Source organism: Engraulis encrasicolus, chromosome 18 (assembly GCF_034702125.1).
Source record: "Engraulis encrasicolus isolate BLACKSEA-1 chromosome 18, IST_EnEncr_1.0, whole genome shotgun sequence".
In the NCBI taxonomy this organism is placed as follows: domain Eukaryota; kingdom Metazoa; phylum Chordata; class Actinopteri; order Clupeiformes; family Engraulidae; genus Engraulis; species Engraulis encrasicolus.
The window spans coordinates 11,301,854-11,316,853 of NC_085874.1; the positions used below are offsets into that span (position 1 = coordinate 11,301,854).

The 15,000-nt window shown below is 44.9% G+C and overlaps 1 protein-coding gene across 1 annotated transcript in view; it reads right to left on the reverse strand.

Moving 5' to 3' along the window:
• The window catches only part of epm2a (EPM2A glucan phosphatase, laforin), a 33,877-nt gene that overhangs the window by 756 nt on the left and 18,121 nt on the right, over positions 1-15,000 (reverse strand). The window contains exons 3-4 of the mRNA XM_063223021.1: positions 2,667-2,914; positions 1-145 (exon numbers count right to left, since the gene is read on the reverse strand). The exon at positions 1-145 is cut by the window's left edge and continues 756 nt beyond it. Coding sequence (XP_063079091.1) covers positions 1-145; positions 2,667-2,914 — 393 coding nt within the window. The remainder of the gene's footprint in view (positions 146-2,666; positions 2,915-15,000) is intronic.

The window sequence follows — 15,000 nt, forward strand, 5'->3', positions numbered from 1 at the left end:
CTCCAGCCCAGCACGTACATCAGCAGGCCGCACACCGCCGCCGTGGAGCGGCCCACGCCCGCGTTGCAGTGCACGTACACCACGTGGCCGCTACCCAGCAGCCCCTGCAGCAGGAAGACGGCCTGGGGCAGCATCTGCACGCGCCCTGTGGAGGAGGAGGAGAGGGGATGGTAATGGGGATGGAGAGGGAGAGGGGATGGTGAGGGGAGGGAGAAGAGATGGCGAGGGGCGGGTGAGGGGAGGGAGAAGAGATGGGGAGGAGAGGGAGAGGGGATGGTGAGGGGAGGGAGAAGTGATGGCGAGGAGATGGAGAGGAGATGGTGAGGAGATGGCGATGGGAGGGAGAGGGGACGGTGAGGAGATGGTGAGGGGATGATGAGGGGTGGTGAGGGGGGATGGAAAGGGGATGGAGATGCAGAGGGGATGGTGAGGGGAGAGGGGATGGTGAGGGGAGAGGGGATGTGAGGGGAGAGGGGGTGGAGAGGGGATGGAGATGGTGAGGGGATGGTAAGGAGAGGGGAGGGGATGGAGAGGTGATGGAGAGGGGGGAGATGGGATGGAGAGGGAGGGAGAGGGGATGGTGATGGTTTAGACATGAAGCACATATGGACAGAGGCAGTACACTAAGAACATGGTTAAGTGAAAAAAACAGACTTAGCTAACCTAAAGGAAGTGTTAAACCTGCTAATAGATGTACCTGCAGGCATCATTTCGTTGAGAAAATGAAGACTCCAGGCTCTTCTATTAGATGGTTGATTTACCTCTACCACAAGGTTAACCTAACCTGATTTACTACTGAATCAGCTTCTGTTTTTTGGAGAAATTTGAAGTGGCCCATCGAATGGAAAAGGTTCCCCAGCCATGGTAGTGACGCACACGTGAATGTCATCAGTTCTACACAAAACTTTTCATAGGTTACAAAAAGTTGGTGTTTCACAAACTATTAGGCCTACCCGCATCAATCTTCATGGAAGTTTCATGGACGTTTCTCATTTCAAATTTTCAGAGAGTCAGTATTTTTGTTGCAAATAACTCCATTAGCATAAAGCTATTCCAATTAAACAAAAACAAACAGAAGCAAATATTGTTTTCCCACTTTTTTTGCTGCATTTTGTGCCCCGAAAGCAATGATCCCCGACAATCAATTCCATGTATCTGTATACCCAGCATGGGGGAAACAGAGACCAATTACAAGTCAGCTGAAATCAAATATCATCATCTCGCTGTCAACACAACACACTCATTCATCAACATGTCAGGTATTAACAACAGCACGCTCATCCAAACTCCAAACCCACCCGTCTGTCTCTGTCTGTACAGTCTCTATCGACGAGAACTGGTAGTAGGTGTTGATACACTTCCTGACTGACTGTGTGTGTGTGTGTGTGTGTGTGTGTGTGTGTGTGTGTGTGTGTGTGTGTGTGTGTGTGTGTGTGTGTGTGTGTGTGTGTGTGTGTGTGTCTGAGAGAGAGAGAGAGAGAGCGAGAGTAAGAAACAGAAAGAGAGAGTATGTGTGTGTGCGTGAGAGAGAGAGAGAGAGAGAGAGAGAGAGAGAGAGAGAGTAAGAAACAGAAAGGGAGAGAGAGTGTGTGTGTGTCTTTACTGTATGTGTGCGTGAAATCCAACTCGAAAATGTCGCTGTCAAAAACGCTGCTCATTCTTCTAAATGGAGCAGAAAGCGTATCGACAGTACAGTAGTACGCTCCAATCCCACTCCAGACCTACAGTGTATGTCTGTAAATGTCAATGAGAAGTGGTAGTCACCGCAGGCCCAGGTAATTAACTGCATGGGGGTGCTTGTGAGTGTGTGTGTGTGTGAGAGAGAGAGAGAGAGAGAGAGAGAGAGAGAGAGAGAGGGAGAGAGAGAGAGAGAGAGAGAGAGAGAGAGAGAGAGAGAGAGAGAGGGGTGTGTGTTATTCTTGTCTCCATGCGTGTGCATCTGCAGGGCCACTGACAGCTTTTGCCGGGCTCGGCACTAAAAGGCTCCGAAGGCCGATATATACAATGCTATGAGAACCAAATTCTGGGCCCCCTTTTCCCCCAATGTGTGTCGGTGTGTGTGATGGACACCCGTCCAGACTCCCGTCCACACACCTTCAGTGCTCATGTATGGCGTGGGCATCCAGACGTAGTCGATGTGTGTGTGTGTGTGTGTGTGTGTGTGTGTGTGTGTGTGTGTGTGTGTGTGTGTGTGTGTGTGTGCTGTGTGTGTTGTGTGTGTGTGTGTGTGTGTGAGTGTGTGTGTGTGTGTGTGTGTGTGTGTGTGTGTGTGTGTGTGTGTGTGTGTGTGTGTGTGTGTGTGTGTGTATATGTGTGTGTGTGTGTGTGTGTGCTGTCCACACACCTTCAGTGCTCATGTCTGGCGTGGGAATCCAGACGTAGTCGATGTGTGTGTGTGTGTGTGTGTGTGTATGTGTGTGTGTGTGTGTGTGTGTGTGTGTGTGTGTATGTGTGTGTGTGTGTTTGTGTGTATGTGTGTGTGTGAGTGTGTGTGTGCTGTCCACACACCTTCAGTGCTCATGTCTGGCGTGGGAATCCAGACGTAGTCGATGTGTGTGTGTGTGTGTGTGTGTGTGTGTGTGTGTGTGTGTGTGTGTGTGTGTGTGTGTGTGTGTGTGTGTGTGTGTGTGTGTGTGTGTGTGTATGTGTGTGTGCTGTCCACACACCTTCAGTGCTCATGTCTGGCGTGGGAATCCAGACGTAGTCGATGCCATACTCCCTGTAGAGGCGCGTCATGACGTCGGGGCTCATGGGCTCGTGCCAGTGGTCGGGGCGACAGGCGTTGGAGTTGTTGCAGATGTCCCACTCCGTCTGGAAGTTCATCACGGCGGTGACGCCCAGCTCCTCCTTCAGGGTCACCTTCAGGTGCTCCAGGCGCCGCGGGCAACTGCCCAGCCACACCCTGGGCAGGATCCTGGAGGAAATAAGAAATATGGAGTCATCAAGTGTAGCTTTGTTTAATGTAAAGTGTTACCTTTATTATCATTTTTTTGTTTTTTTAGATTTTTCTTTTTAGTTTAGTTATGTCTGACTGTGTAGGATAGCAAGTTGTGTTAAAAAATGTGTGTGTGCGTGTGAGTGTGAGTGTGTGTGTGTGTGTGTGTGTGTGTGTGTGTGTGTGTGTGTGTGTGTGTGTGTGTGTGTGTGTGTGTGTGTGTGTGCAGGGATGCTGACAGGAGGGGACAAAGGGGTCAGTTGCCATGGGCCCAGGGAGAGGGGGGCCCAGACATAGGTTCTCATTCCATTGCATGTATTGGGGGTGGTCGGCATTCAGGTATTTTTGGTATTCAGGTATCCTGGGTCCGGTCAGAGCTGTCACTGGCCCTGTGTGTGTGTGTGTGTGTGTGTGTGTGTGTGTGTGTGTGTGTGTGTGTGTGTGTGTGTGTGTGTGTTTGTTGGAGTGGAGAATTTCGGGGCAGGTTGTTGGCGGAGGCTCATTCGCTTCATCTATTAGAGAGCGAAAAAGTGTTTTTCTGGGAAAAAACATTGTCCTTGCCACCTCTCCCACTCTCGCTTACTTTATCTTTTCTCTCAAATGTTGGCTTTTCTCTCTTACCCCATCTTTCACTCTCTCTCTCTCTCTCTCTCTCTCTCTCTCTCTCTCTCTCTCTCTCTCTCTCTCTCTCTCTCTCTCTCTCTCTCTCTCTCTCTCTCTCTCTCTCTCTCTCCCTCTCTCTCTTATTTTGTCTCCCCTCTCTCCCTACTCAATCTGTCTTCCTTTCTTTTCTCAGCCACTTTTCACCTTCAGACTGCCTTTTAGTTGTTTCAAACTCTGTCTCTGTCTGTCTGTCTGTCTGTCTGTCTCTCTCTCTCTCTCTCTCTCTCTCTCTCTCTCTCTCTCTCTCTCTCTCTCTCTCTCTCTCTCTCTCTCTCTCTCTCTCTCCCTCTCTCTCTCACACACACACACACACACACAGTGTTTTGCTTCCCATTCTCTACTTTGGCTTCTGTTCTTTCCACTGTGCTGCAACTAATGGTAGGAAATGACACGTTACATCATCATTAGCAGCAGGAAGTGACATGTGGCATGGAGCCCTCTAAAATGTAGGACTTATATATATTCGCCTCCAAAACACTGGCAGCATTGCTATTGTGTTCGGAAATGACACCGCTAAGCAAGTTTCTTGCTTAGATTTGGTTACTGTTGCTAGGCTACTGTACATACAGTGGTCAATCTCTGAAGTTGTTTTTTTTTAAAGAAGCCTCATTTGTCTTCTGAGTGAAGCATGCAGGGGTCCCCGCTCAGAAGGCAAAGCATAGAGAGAGAGTGTGTGTGTGTGTGTGTGTGTGTGTGTGTGTGTGTGTGTACATTGCACTATGTGTATGTGCGTACAGTAGATGACTTGCACATCTCTGGTTGGCAATATACCCTTAACTGATTTTCTGCCCTTTTGTTTCTGAGTGTTCCATGAACTCATTTGATGCCAATGCCACTTCAACATAGCCTGGCAACACCATCCTATGTACTACACCCAAAGATTTTGGCTCCGCACCTAGTCTGGCAAAACCCTCCTAGCTCGGTTCGCTCACTGTTTAGCCAATCAGCAAACAGTTGAGAGTGGTGACGCAGAACTCACCCGCAAAGTCCGTTACTGATTGGTTAAGGTAACACTATTCACACTTTTGTTTTGTTATTTGTATGCTTTTGCGACACTATATCGTAACAGTCATGCTAATAAAGCACAATATGAGTTTTAATTTGAATTCAGAACGCCAATGAATTTAAATGGTAGAGTTAGAGCAAACCATTTCAAACCCTCCGTGGAGACCAATTCCGCTTAGCTTATGCCAGACTGTTTGACACTAGGGGTGGTACGGTTCACAAATGTCACGGTTCGGTCCATATCACGGTTTCAAGGTCACGGTTTTCGGTTTTGTACGGTTCTGTTTTTATTTTTTTTTTATTTTTTTTTAAAATAAAATGTATTATGCACTGGAAATGTATAATATAAAAATTAGAATGAAAATGTAAGCTTATCATGGGTATGATGAATTTGACTTCATTTAACCCAACTGAAAGAGGAAAGATATCAATGATTTTAACATGCTTCCATTTATTTCACAAAAAGGGAGAACTAAGTCCTAACTTTTAAGTTGACACATATTCAAATATTACATGCTATAACACATTTGACGTGTAAAAATAAAACAGCTACACTCCTGTAGGCAATGGGACCATTAGGTCAGTGCAGTATGACTATTTTGGTTAATGACACACTGAGAACGAATTGGACTTTTATTTTGATACGGCTTTCTGCGAGTTTCGCGCTTATGAATCAGTTGCTTCCTATCATGAAACTGCCGGCCGTGAGAAGCATAGAAGTAAAATCAGAAGTCAAATTCAATTTTAAGTGAACAAGTGATAGGGTTATGTTATGTTAAAATGTGAAAGTTAAGGTAACAAATAATTTTAAAAGATCGTTTTTTAAAGAAGTGTATGCACAAGAATGTTTCACAAAACTCCTGTGAAGCTGAGCCTTTTAAAACAGTCAAATTTTATTTTGGTCATAGTGTTAAACATCAATGTTAACTAGGCAACAGCACAAAGTCCCCTTCCGTCCATCAGAGTTTAACTGGCTACATATAATTAGGCCTACGCTGCCCTACAATATCAGAACGCAGTATCTTGAAAATGGTCGAAAATGGGTTTAGACCGGAAATTGGCTTTAAAATACCTTCTTTTTCTTGTGTTAAATTTTTTTGGCCCAACTTGGTCCCGTTTCGGAAAAAAAACGCAAAAAACTGATTATACTGCGCTTTTTGGTTTTAGGAGGTTACGTCGTACTAGCCAAGAACGCAGTATAATGCGAATTATACTGCACTTCTCCATTGACACCGTGGTTTTGGTGTAGACAGTAATACCACAGAACGCAGTATATAGATTTTTTTTAGCTAAAAAGTAATGAGAATGTTGTTTTTTTGTTTTTTTTCTTATGTGCATACATTTCCACCATAAAAAAAGTATTACATGGAAGTGTCATCACCATTTTACCTCCAACACAGTCGCGTGGACAGAAAGGAAACTTTAAAGCCTTTTTTCTCAGTTTGGCATTTTGAATTATACTGCGTTCTGAAATTGTAGGGCAGTACAGTTGATTGCTGTTAAGGACAGCAGTTGAATCTGATGGATATGTTCAAATATCTCGCATTTTGCCATCCGGAATCCGCATTCAATGCCACCATAGCCTACACTAGGCTACTGTAACGTAAATCATAGTCTACTTTGTTCTGCTAATCTGTCATTTTTTGTAAATTCATGTTCATTTAATTTAAATTGGTCAGCATAAAGGCTGGGAACAGTCACTTGCGCTAACGTGGAGATAGAGGGGGGAGAGAGAGACGCTGCTGACCGACCTGCACTTGCTTGTAGGCTACTGTAGCCTAGTCTGCTGGTGCATGCTGCTACATTATGCCTTTCAGTTGGCTGATAGAAATCAGTCTTTCCACACTCAATATCCTATGTGTTTTATGCTTGTAAAAGTAGTAGGATTTTAATAGCGTCGCCCGCCGGTGGTCACTCTATTTTTTATTTTTTTTGAAACCGTGGGCACCGTGCGGTTGCCCACTACCCCGTTCCGTGACATGCAAACCGTACGTTTTCGGTTTGCAACGCAAACCGTGCCATGCCTAGTTTGACGGAGTCAATAGTCGGATTTCACCCAGGCTAGCTTGAGCGCACCATTCAGGACCAATGATGCTTCAATTGATACTTCGATGATGCTATGCTCCTCCAACACAGGCCGTCTGGCCCTGTCGCCTGCTCGATCTAAGCGATCCCAGTCAAGACTGTTCTCTGTTGTTGTTCCTCAGTGGTGGAACTTCCTCCCAGAGGTAGCAAGACTGGGCTTGAGCTTGAGCTGACGTGTATGCATGTGTGTACTCTTCTTAACCCTGCGTTAATGTACCTAATACAAATAAAAATAAACTAACCCTACTTAGCATTTGTACTTGTTGTTCTGTGTATCTCCTGTGCACTTTGTTTCGACTAGTGATGTCAGCTATGATTATGTCCTCGATTGTCATTGTCATTGGTTAAAAAAAAAACATCTGCAGTGCCAAATGTAATGTAATGTAATGCAATGCAGCGTGTCAATTCAGTTTTTTATGGAGTGGCGTAGAATTTTATGTGGGTGCTGAAAATGTCCTGCCACTGATCTGTCAAATGATTCGAAAATGGTAAGCATGCACTGAGTTAAAAGCTACATACTGTATAATGATGAAGGTTAAAAGAATCCAGTTTGCTATTCATAAAGAAACAGATAGTCTCGCAAGAAATTCAAAGAAAACATTGCATGCAGCAGCAACTGATGACAACCAGAGTAGATATTCTGTTGGACCACACATAGTGAAAGACAAACATAGAGAAAGACATCCACACACATACACGCACTCACGTGCGTGCACACACACACACACACAGACAGAGAGCGCACAGCACAGCTCACATTTAGCACGCACGCACTCACACATACACACACACACACACACACACACACACACACACACACACACACACACACACACACACACACACACACACACACACACACACACACACACACACACACACACACACACACACAGACACACATACACACACACACACACAATAATGTTCATGATTGTGATGAGGGGGACATTGAATATGATGAAATGTTTTCAGTACTTACAAAAGCAATATAAAGAAAACTATTTTGTTGTGTGGGAACAAAATGAAAGACATTATAGTAACATCATGGGATGCATAATGCTACAACACCAACTATTGAAACCTAATTCAAACTGACAGTGCTTGCGTGCTTTTTATGACAATGGCACAAATCTGAAAATCACTATTGGGAAATCATAAAAGAAAATTTGGGAAAAAAATTAAATAAATTAAAAAGAAAGAAATTGAAACAATTTGTTCTATTTCAATAAAGATTATGTCTCCCAGCAGGATCTACACAGGGTCTACTCACACACACGCACGCACGCACGCACGCACGCACGCACGCACGCACGCACGCACGCACGCACGCACGCACGCACGCACGCACGCACGCACGCACACACACACACACACACACACACACACACACACACACACACACACACACACACACACACACACACACACACACACACAGCGGCAGAGAGCGCACTGAATAAGAACAAGTGGTGCAGACAAAAACCTTCATCTTCATTACCATACAACGGTGCATATTATGGCATATACAATTGTTCACCAGGATTAAAATTTAAAAGATGTTGACATGTTTGGTGCGTTCATGCGATTCTATGACACATTGATCGAAAACTGTTTTTGTTTTAGTCTGTTGATCTTATCGTTATGGCAGTGCAATGGCAAAATGACAGTAACAATGATGGGATACTGATCAAGAAGGCCACATGGGTGTCACTAGCACTCGCCATTACAATATGCTCTATGCGGCATTGATGATTTTTTTTCTACATCAAGCTTTGCTGCTGATCCAGAAAGTTAGAAAACCATCATTGCATCATCAAAACACAAAAGTAGTGTGTGAAGAATACGAGAAACAAAGATTGAAATTCCATGGCCTAAATGTTAGATACATAAAAGAAAGGACACTTGAAAGCAAAAGGTTGTTGATTCGATATGGCGATATGGAGAGAAAACACAGGGAGGGCTTATGAGAAAACAGGAATATTGACAGCTAGAAAAGGGAAGAGAAGACGTTTGCTTATCTTTTCACAACATGTCCAGTTTCATTCCTTGTCATGCCTTTGTTGATGTAACCGAGGTGTTCCCGCACAGTTTTTCCCCCTCTGGGCGGCGAACTTGACACCTCCTAGACCAGTGGTTCCCAACCTTTTTCTTAAGGGACCCATGTTCTTACTATTGTAAGCTTTGGTGACCCAACCACGCGAGCGCCCGCACGAGACGGAGTCACAAGATGCCCTCTGTTTACTGCGAAAACTAATTTTAGTTATTTTATTCCTCAATTCGTCTTTGGTCAAATATAGAATAAATGTTTAATGTAGCACTTACAATTTGTTGCTTCTATGCATTTATTAGTTAAATGCTTTGTCTTTTATTCAACATGGGCTATATATATTTAAAATGAAACCCCTTAAAATCAAGAGGGCTCCGCGACCCTCTGTGGATCTTTGGCGACCCATAAGGTGGGTCCCGACCCATAGGTTGGGAACCACTGGCCTAGACAACGCATCAATTCGATATGGAAGGCACAGCACGATACCGCTGAGCTAAAGGACCGGTCCGATAGCCCAACGCTACCGCACTGTAATGGGCCTTCGTGAGGGAGGTTTACTAACGTTCCACGCCACACTCTGCTAGTTGGCTTCCGTTAAATTGACAACAGCCTCTACTCCCCAATCCGCAGCAGGCTTTACACCACATCTTTACACGTCTTTCTGTTCATGTAAGCTACACAAGTTGTGCATGTATCATCAGAGACCGCACTAGAGACTCGCAAGTTCTAGTTAAGCAAGCGCACTTTCCTAAGTCCTGCCCCATTCTTCTTACAGAGACTGAAGTGTTAATTGCCTGACAATCATGTGTCTGTCAAACACCTTCTGCTGTCTGTGTGTCACCTTATGGTCATTAAAAAATGTCAGTTAAGTGAACGTGTAGCACAGCACAAGGGCATGTAGTCTGGGGACCACACACACAGGGCTGGACTGGGGTAGAAATAGGGCCTGGGCACTTTTGGCTTAAAGGGGCCCCTCATAATGAGCGGCGCAGAATTGATTTCCCTGTGGCCCCTGCACCCTCGTAGGCTCCTATTTTCAGAAATGTAAAAAAAAAAATCTAAATATCGGAGCGTGCTACGGTGTACGGACCACTGGTAAATACCTGCTATGCCAGATGGCCAGTGCAGCCCTGCACACACACACGCATGCACACACAAAACACACACACACACACACACACACACACACACACACACACACACACACACACACACACACACACACACACACACACACACACACACACACACACACACACACAGGGGACGTCACAGACATAGGAAGGTCTTTCAGAGGATCTTGTAAGGTCTCTGACCACTAATTAAACAGCAAGGCCTTTCAGCTGGCTAACACAGTCCTGTCGACACACACACACACACACACACACACACACACACACACACACACACACACACACACACACACACACACACACACACACACACACACACACACACACGCACAAACACACAAAGAGTCACAATCAAAATTGAACACGGAAACATGCACACATTCACACACACACACGCATGCACACACACACATATCAGGGTCCTTGAAGTTGCGGAGGGGTCCTTGAGAGTTGAGAAAAGCCTGTCTGGTCTCTGATGGCTAATTACACGGCGAGGACACAGTTTGCCCTCTCGGACCAGCCCCCTTCCACTTCAAACACAACACACAACACAACACAACACAACCCTTTCCTGCTCTTCTCTTCTCTTCTCTCTCTCTCTCTCTCTCTCTCTCTCTCCTTCTTTCTTTCTTTCTCTTTCTCTCATCTCTCTCTTTCACACTCACACACACATACACACACAGGCATGCATGCATACACACACACACACACACACACACACACACACACACACACACACACACACACACACACACACACACACACACACACACACACACACACACACACACACACACACACCGCCATCATAAGGACACACTTTCTCTCTCTCTCTCTCTCTTTCTTTTATTCTTTCTTTCTTTCTTTCTCTTTCTCTCATATCTCTTTTTCTCTCTTTCACACTCACACACATACACAGGCATGCACGCACACACACGCACACACACACACACACACACACACACACACACACACACACGCACACACACACACACACACACACACACACACACACACACACACACACACACACACACACACACACACACACACACACACACACACACACACACAGGTGAGTTAATCTTTCACCCCCAGGGTCAAAGCGAATGACGCAGGAGTCCACTGCAGTGCATACAGATTCACCTTACCTCCGTAATTTATATTTCCAATCAGCAAAGAGACTGAGTGTGCCAGTCAGAGATACAGAGAGGATGGCAGAGAGAAAGACCTTGTCGCCAGAAAGACAAAAGAGAGTCAGTTAGACAAGTGTGTGGAGAAAGAAATAGAGGAGGAGAGACTGACTGACTGACTGACAGACAAAGAAAGACTGACAGAATGAGGCAGATTATTTTCCTGAGAAAAGAAAGATAATTTATTAGAGCACCATTTCCTAATGCGAGAAAATCAGTAAGACATCTATCATTAAGGATACAAGAACACACAGATCACGCTTCCAAAATCAATACGATTGAATACGTCATGTTCCCCATTAGAGTTGTGTAAACCTGATTATCATCGACTTTCAAATCTCTTCGAGACCTGGTCTGACCTAGAGCAAGTCAATTAACATTTCCCAAACGGCATGGTTTGCTACTGGTCGCGGACAGAAAAGGCTGTGAAGAAGTTTAAATCAAACATGTTCTTAGTCCCAAAAGAATGTCACTGCTTAAACCATGTCACTGCCTTGAACACGCCTCTACCCAGGGCCATTGGAGCTGCTCAAAGTTGATTGGTTCCTGACAAATGAGTAGAGTTCACGATTTTTCCGGAAATCAGAAACAATATTTACATTGCTCTTGGCCTGACAAGAAGCAATGCCGAAGGTGCTGCGTCACTAGGAGGGTGTGGCCTGGCAAGTTATGTCATACTATTGGTGTTGTAATTACATCTGTGAGAGTACTTCTACTTTATAAAAGTCTGTTCCCCATGCCCTCATATTCTCAAAGACAACTCTCCAGAATCCCCATAAAACACCCATACTCCACATACTTTACAAAGTCATCACATCATTCAGCAACTTCAAATGGTGTGATAGAGGATGGGGTAGGAAGAGAGCGAAGGGGAAGTGAGGCGGACAGAAAGATAGCCAGAGAGAGAAAAAAGAGAATGGGGGAGATAGAGAATGGGAGTTAGATTCAGGTAACATGTCAAAAGTGTGTGTGTGTGTGTGACAGAGAGAGAGAGAGAGAGAGAGAGAGAGAGAGAGAGAGAGAGAGAGAGAGAGAGAGAGAGAGAGAGAGAGAGAGCGCAAAAGTCAGACTTCAGTGGCATTAAAACACGACAAAAACTGAACACTGTAGTCTATTCCTGAGAGATGAGTAGGTTGCATATTCTCATGTATCCTAACTCTCGCCAGTTGGTATGTTTTCTGGATACCCCCCACAACCAGCATGTTTTCGAATGAGGCTCCTCATCAGAAATGCTTGCATGCGATTGGAAGAACCATTTGTCCATGATCTTTACTGATGCAACAGATACTCACACTAAACTAAACCCCGGACACAGCTGAGAGCGACAGGCTAAAGAAGAGCTATAATGCTAACCATCTATGAAAAATCCCACCCGGCGATCCTGTTTGGGTCATTCATTCAGAAATAATTCTGACTGTCACGTGAGTCAGATGGTTGGGTGAGGAAATCGGAGCGCCGTGGCGTGAAATTTGGCAAAATGCAGCTACAGAGATAATGTGAGTGAGATTAGTTCTCATGGACATCGGTGGAGGGATTGTTCATTCTGAGTGGCTGCTCCTGTTTTGTACTGAGTCTGAAAAGTCTGCTCTGTGTGTTGCAGGTCATAGAGTCCAGCATCCCTTATACTGCCCAGGGGCACGGGGACTGGAAAGAAAAAAACTTTCAAACTTGCCTGAATTTAACTTTAACTTACATCAGAGTCATTGTCTGACATAGATGAGGGGGGAAGGAAGGAGGGAGGGATAGAGAGAGAGGAAGAGAGAGTGTGTGTGTGTGAGAGAGAGAGAGAGAGAGAGAGAGAGAGAGAGAGAGAGAGAGAGAGAGAGAGAGAGAGAGAGAGAGAGAGAGAGAGAGAGAGTTTGTCGTCCAACAAGTGAGACAGTGAAAAAGAGGTAGAGGAGAGCCTTAAAGCACAGAGCACTGTGATAGAGAGATTCTTTTATGTAGGAAATACATTTGTACTGTGATGGAGGACCAAAAAGGGCTAACAAAGTGCTTTCTCTGCCATTCCAACAAGCCTGCTTGTGTGGAGAGTGCACTTCAATAAAATTGGTGTCAGAAGTGGGATGCTTGCTGCTAGGCCATTGGATGTCGGCCAGTGTGTGTATGACGGGAAATCACAGCCAAAGTGGAAAGCAGCTTGTAATGGAGTGCCCATCGCCACAGATGGGAATGTGCTCTACATGCCATTCCATGAAGTCTGGTTCTTCAACCCCTTAGCGCAGAGCCTTTGCTATAACCTTACTGTCACCAAAATTGTAATGGCTATGTTTTAATCTGTTACTTACTAGGCTCTCAGTGCTGTCATGGCAATGTTGTTATGATGTAGTTGAGTATATTCAGCAAATAGTGAAAAGGTCCACCGGCGACCCCATCTGCACTAAGAGGCTACTATTGAGATCCTTGTGCATGAACGGCAACCTTGAGACCAAGGTTGGTAAATCAGAGGTACATCCTTGGGAGATTCGATCCCTCCAGTTGTTTTACCTGTCCATGTCATGTTTTACCTGTGCACTGAAAAATGTTAAATGACAGTGTGTGTGTGATGTGTTGCACGTGCGCATGCACACACATGTATGCATGTGTGTGAGTGCGTGTGTAATGTCTGTGTATGGCTTTTGCGTGTGGACCGGGACTTGTGAAATGAATATTTAAGGCAGAGCCAGTGATATGACATATGTCATGGAGTATTATACTGGCCAGGGATTAGACAATGAAGCTGAAACACCTGTCATTTTAGTGTGGGAAGTTTCATGTGGGAAATTTTGCTATGCACACAACATTATGGATGGCATATTAGAGTTCAAAAATGAGAAATTCTTTGTGCGCATGTAACTGGGGCATCTGTGACCAATACAGCAAGTCTTTGTGATGTACCAAGAGCCACGGTATCCAGGGTAATGTCTGCATACCACCAAGAAGGATGAACCACATCCAACAGGATTCACTGTGGATGCAAGAGGAAGCTGTCTGGTATGTCACCCACAATGTTGTGTGCATTGCACATTTTTGAGCTGAACTGTACTCTTACTCTGCTAAGTGAACCTCCATGGTGCATGGTGCAATGTGCAATTTATGAAGATTGATCAACAGGCTGGTCCACGTAAGCCAAGCCATGAAACTTCCCACACTACAATGACAGGTGTTTCAGTTTCATTGTCTAACCCCTGTATTATTCTGGCCGTGGACAGGGTCCTGTTAGGTATCACCTGACTGTCCTGTCTTGCACTTGATGTCAGTCTGTAAATGTCAGTAAATGTGTCCTTTATGGTCTATGTCCTTTATGGTATAGAGAGAAAACGTAATTTCAATTTCCTTGTATGACCTATGTATATGAAGAAACTGACAATAAAAGCTGACTTGACTTGACTATGGAAACCAGCAGAAACACCTGGCTGGCTACGGGGAATATGTGGTCTGGTCTCTATCTGACAGAGATGCTGTTTCCACACAATGGCATTTTGTAAGAAATTGGTTTCCTAACGAGGACCACCTCCATTTTCAACATTCTTTCAACCACAAAACGAGTAAAAAAGAGGTGTTTTTCCCTTCAGACGCAATTTCGCTGCTCAACATGGTCTCTAATGTGAGCCTAAAATACACACACACACACACACACACACACACACACACACACACACACACACACACACACACACACACACACACACACACACACACACACACACACACACACACTCATCTTATTTTCTCATGACCAATTCCTCGCAATTTCACAACCTCAATTACGCTTGCACTAACATTTAAGATGGGGATTGATAAGGTGCAACAGAACTAAATGGCACCATCTGTATGAAAGAAACAGCAGGAGCAGCAAATAAGACATTATTATAGCATCATCTCTCAACACACACGACACAGACAGACCAATGCAATAACAGACAGACACAAGACACAGAGAGAGCGGAGGGGGGT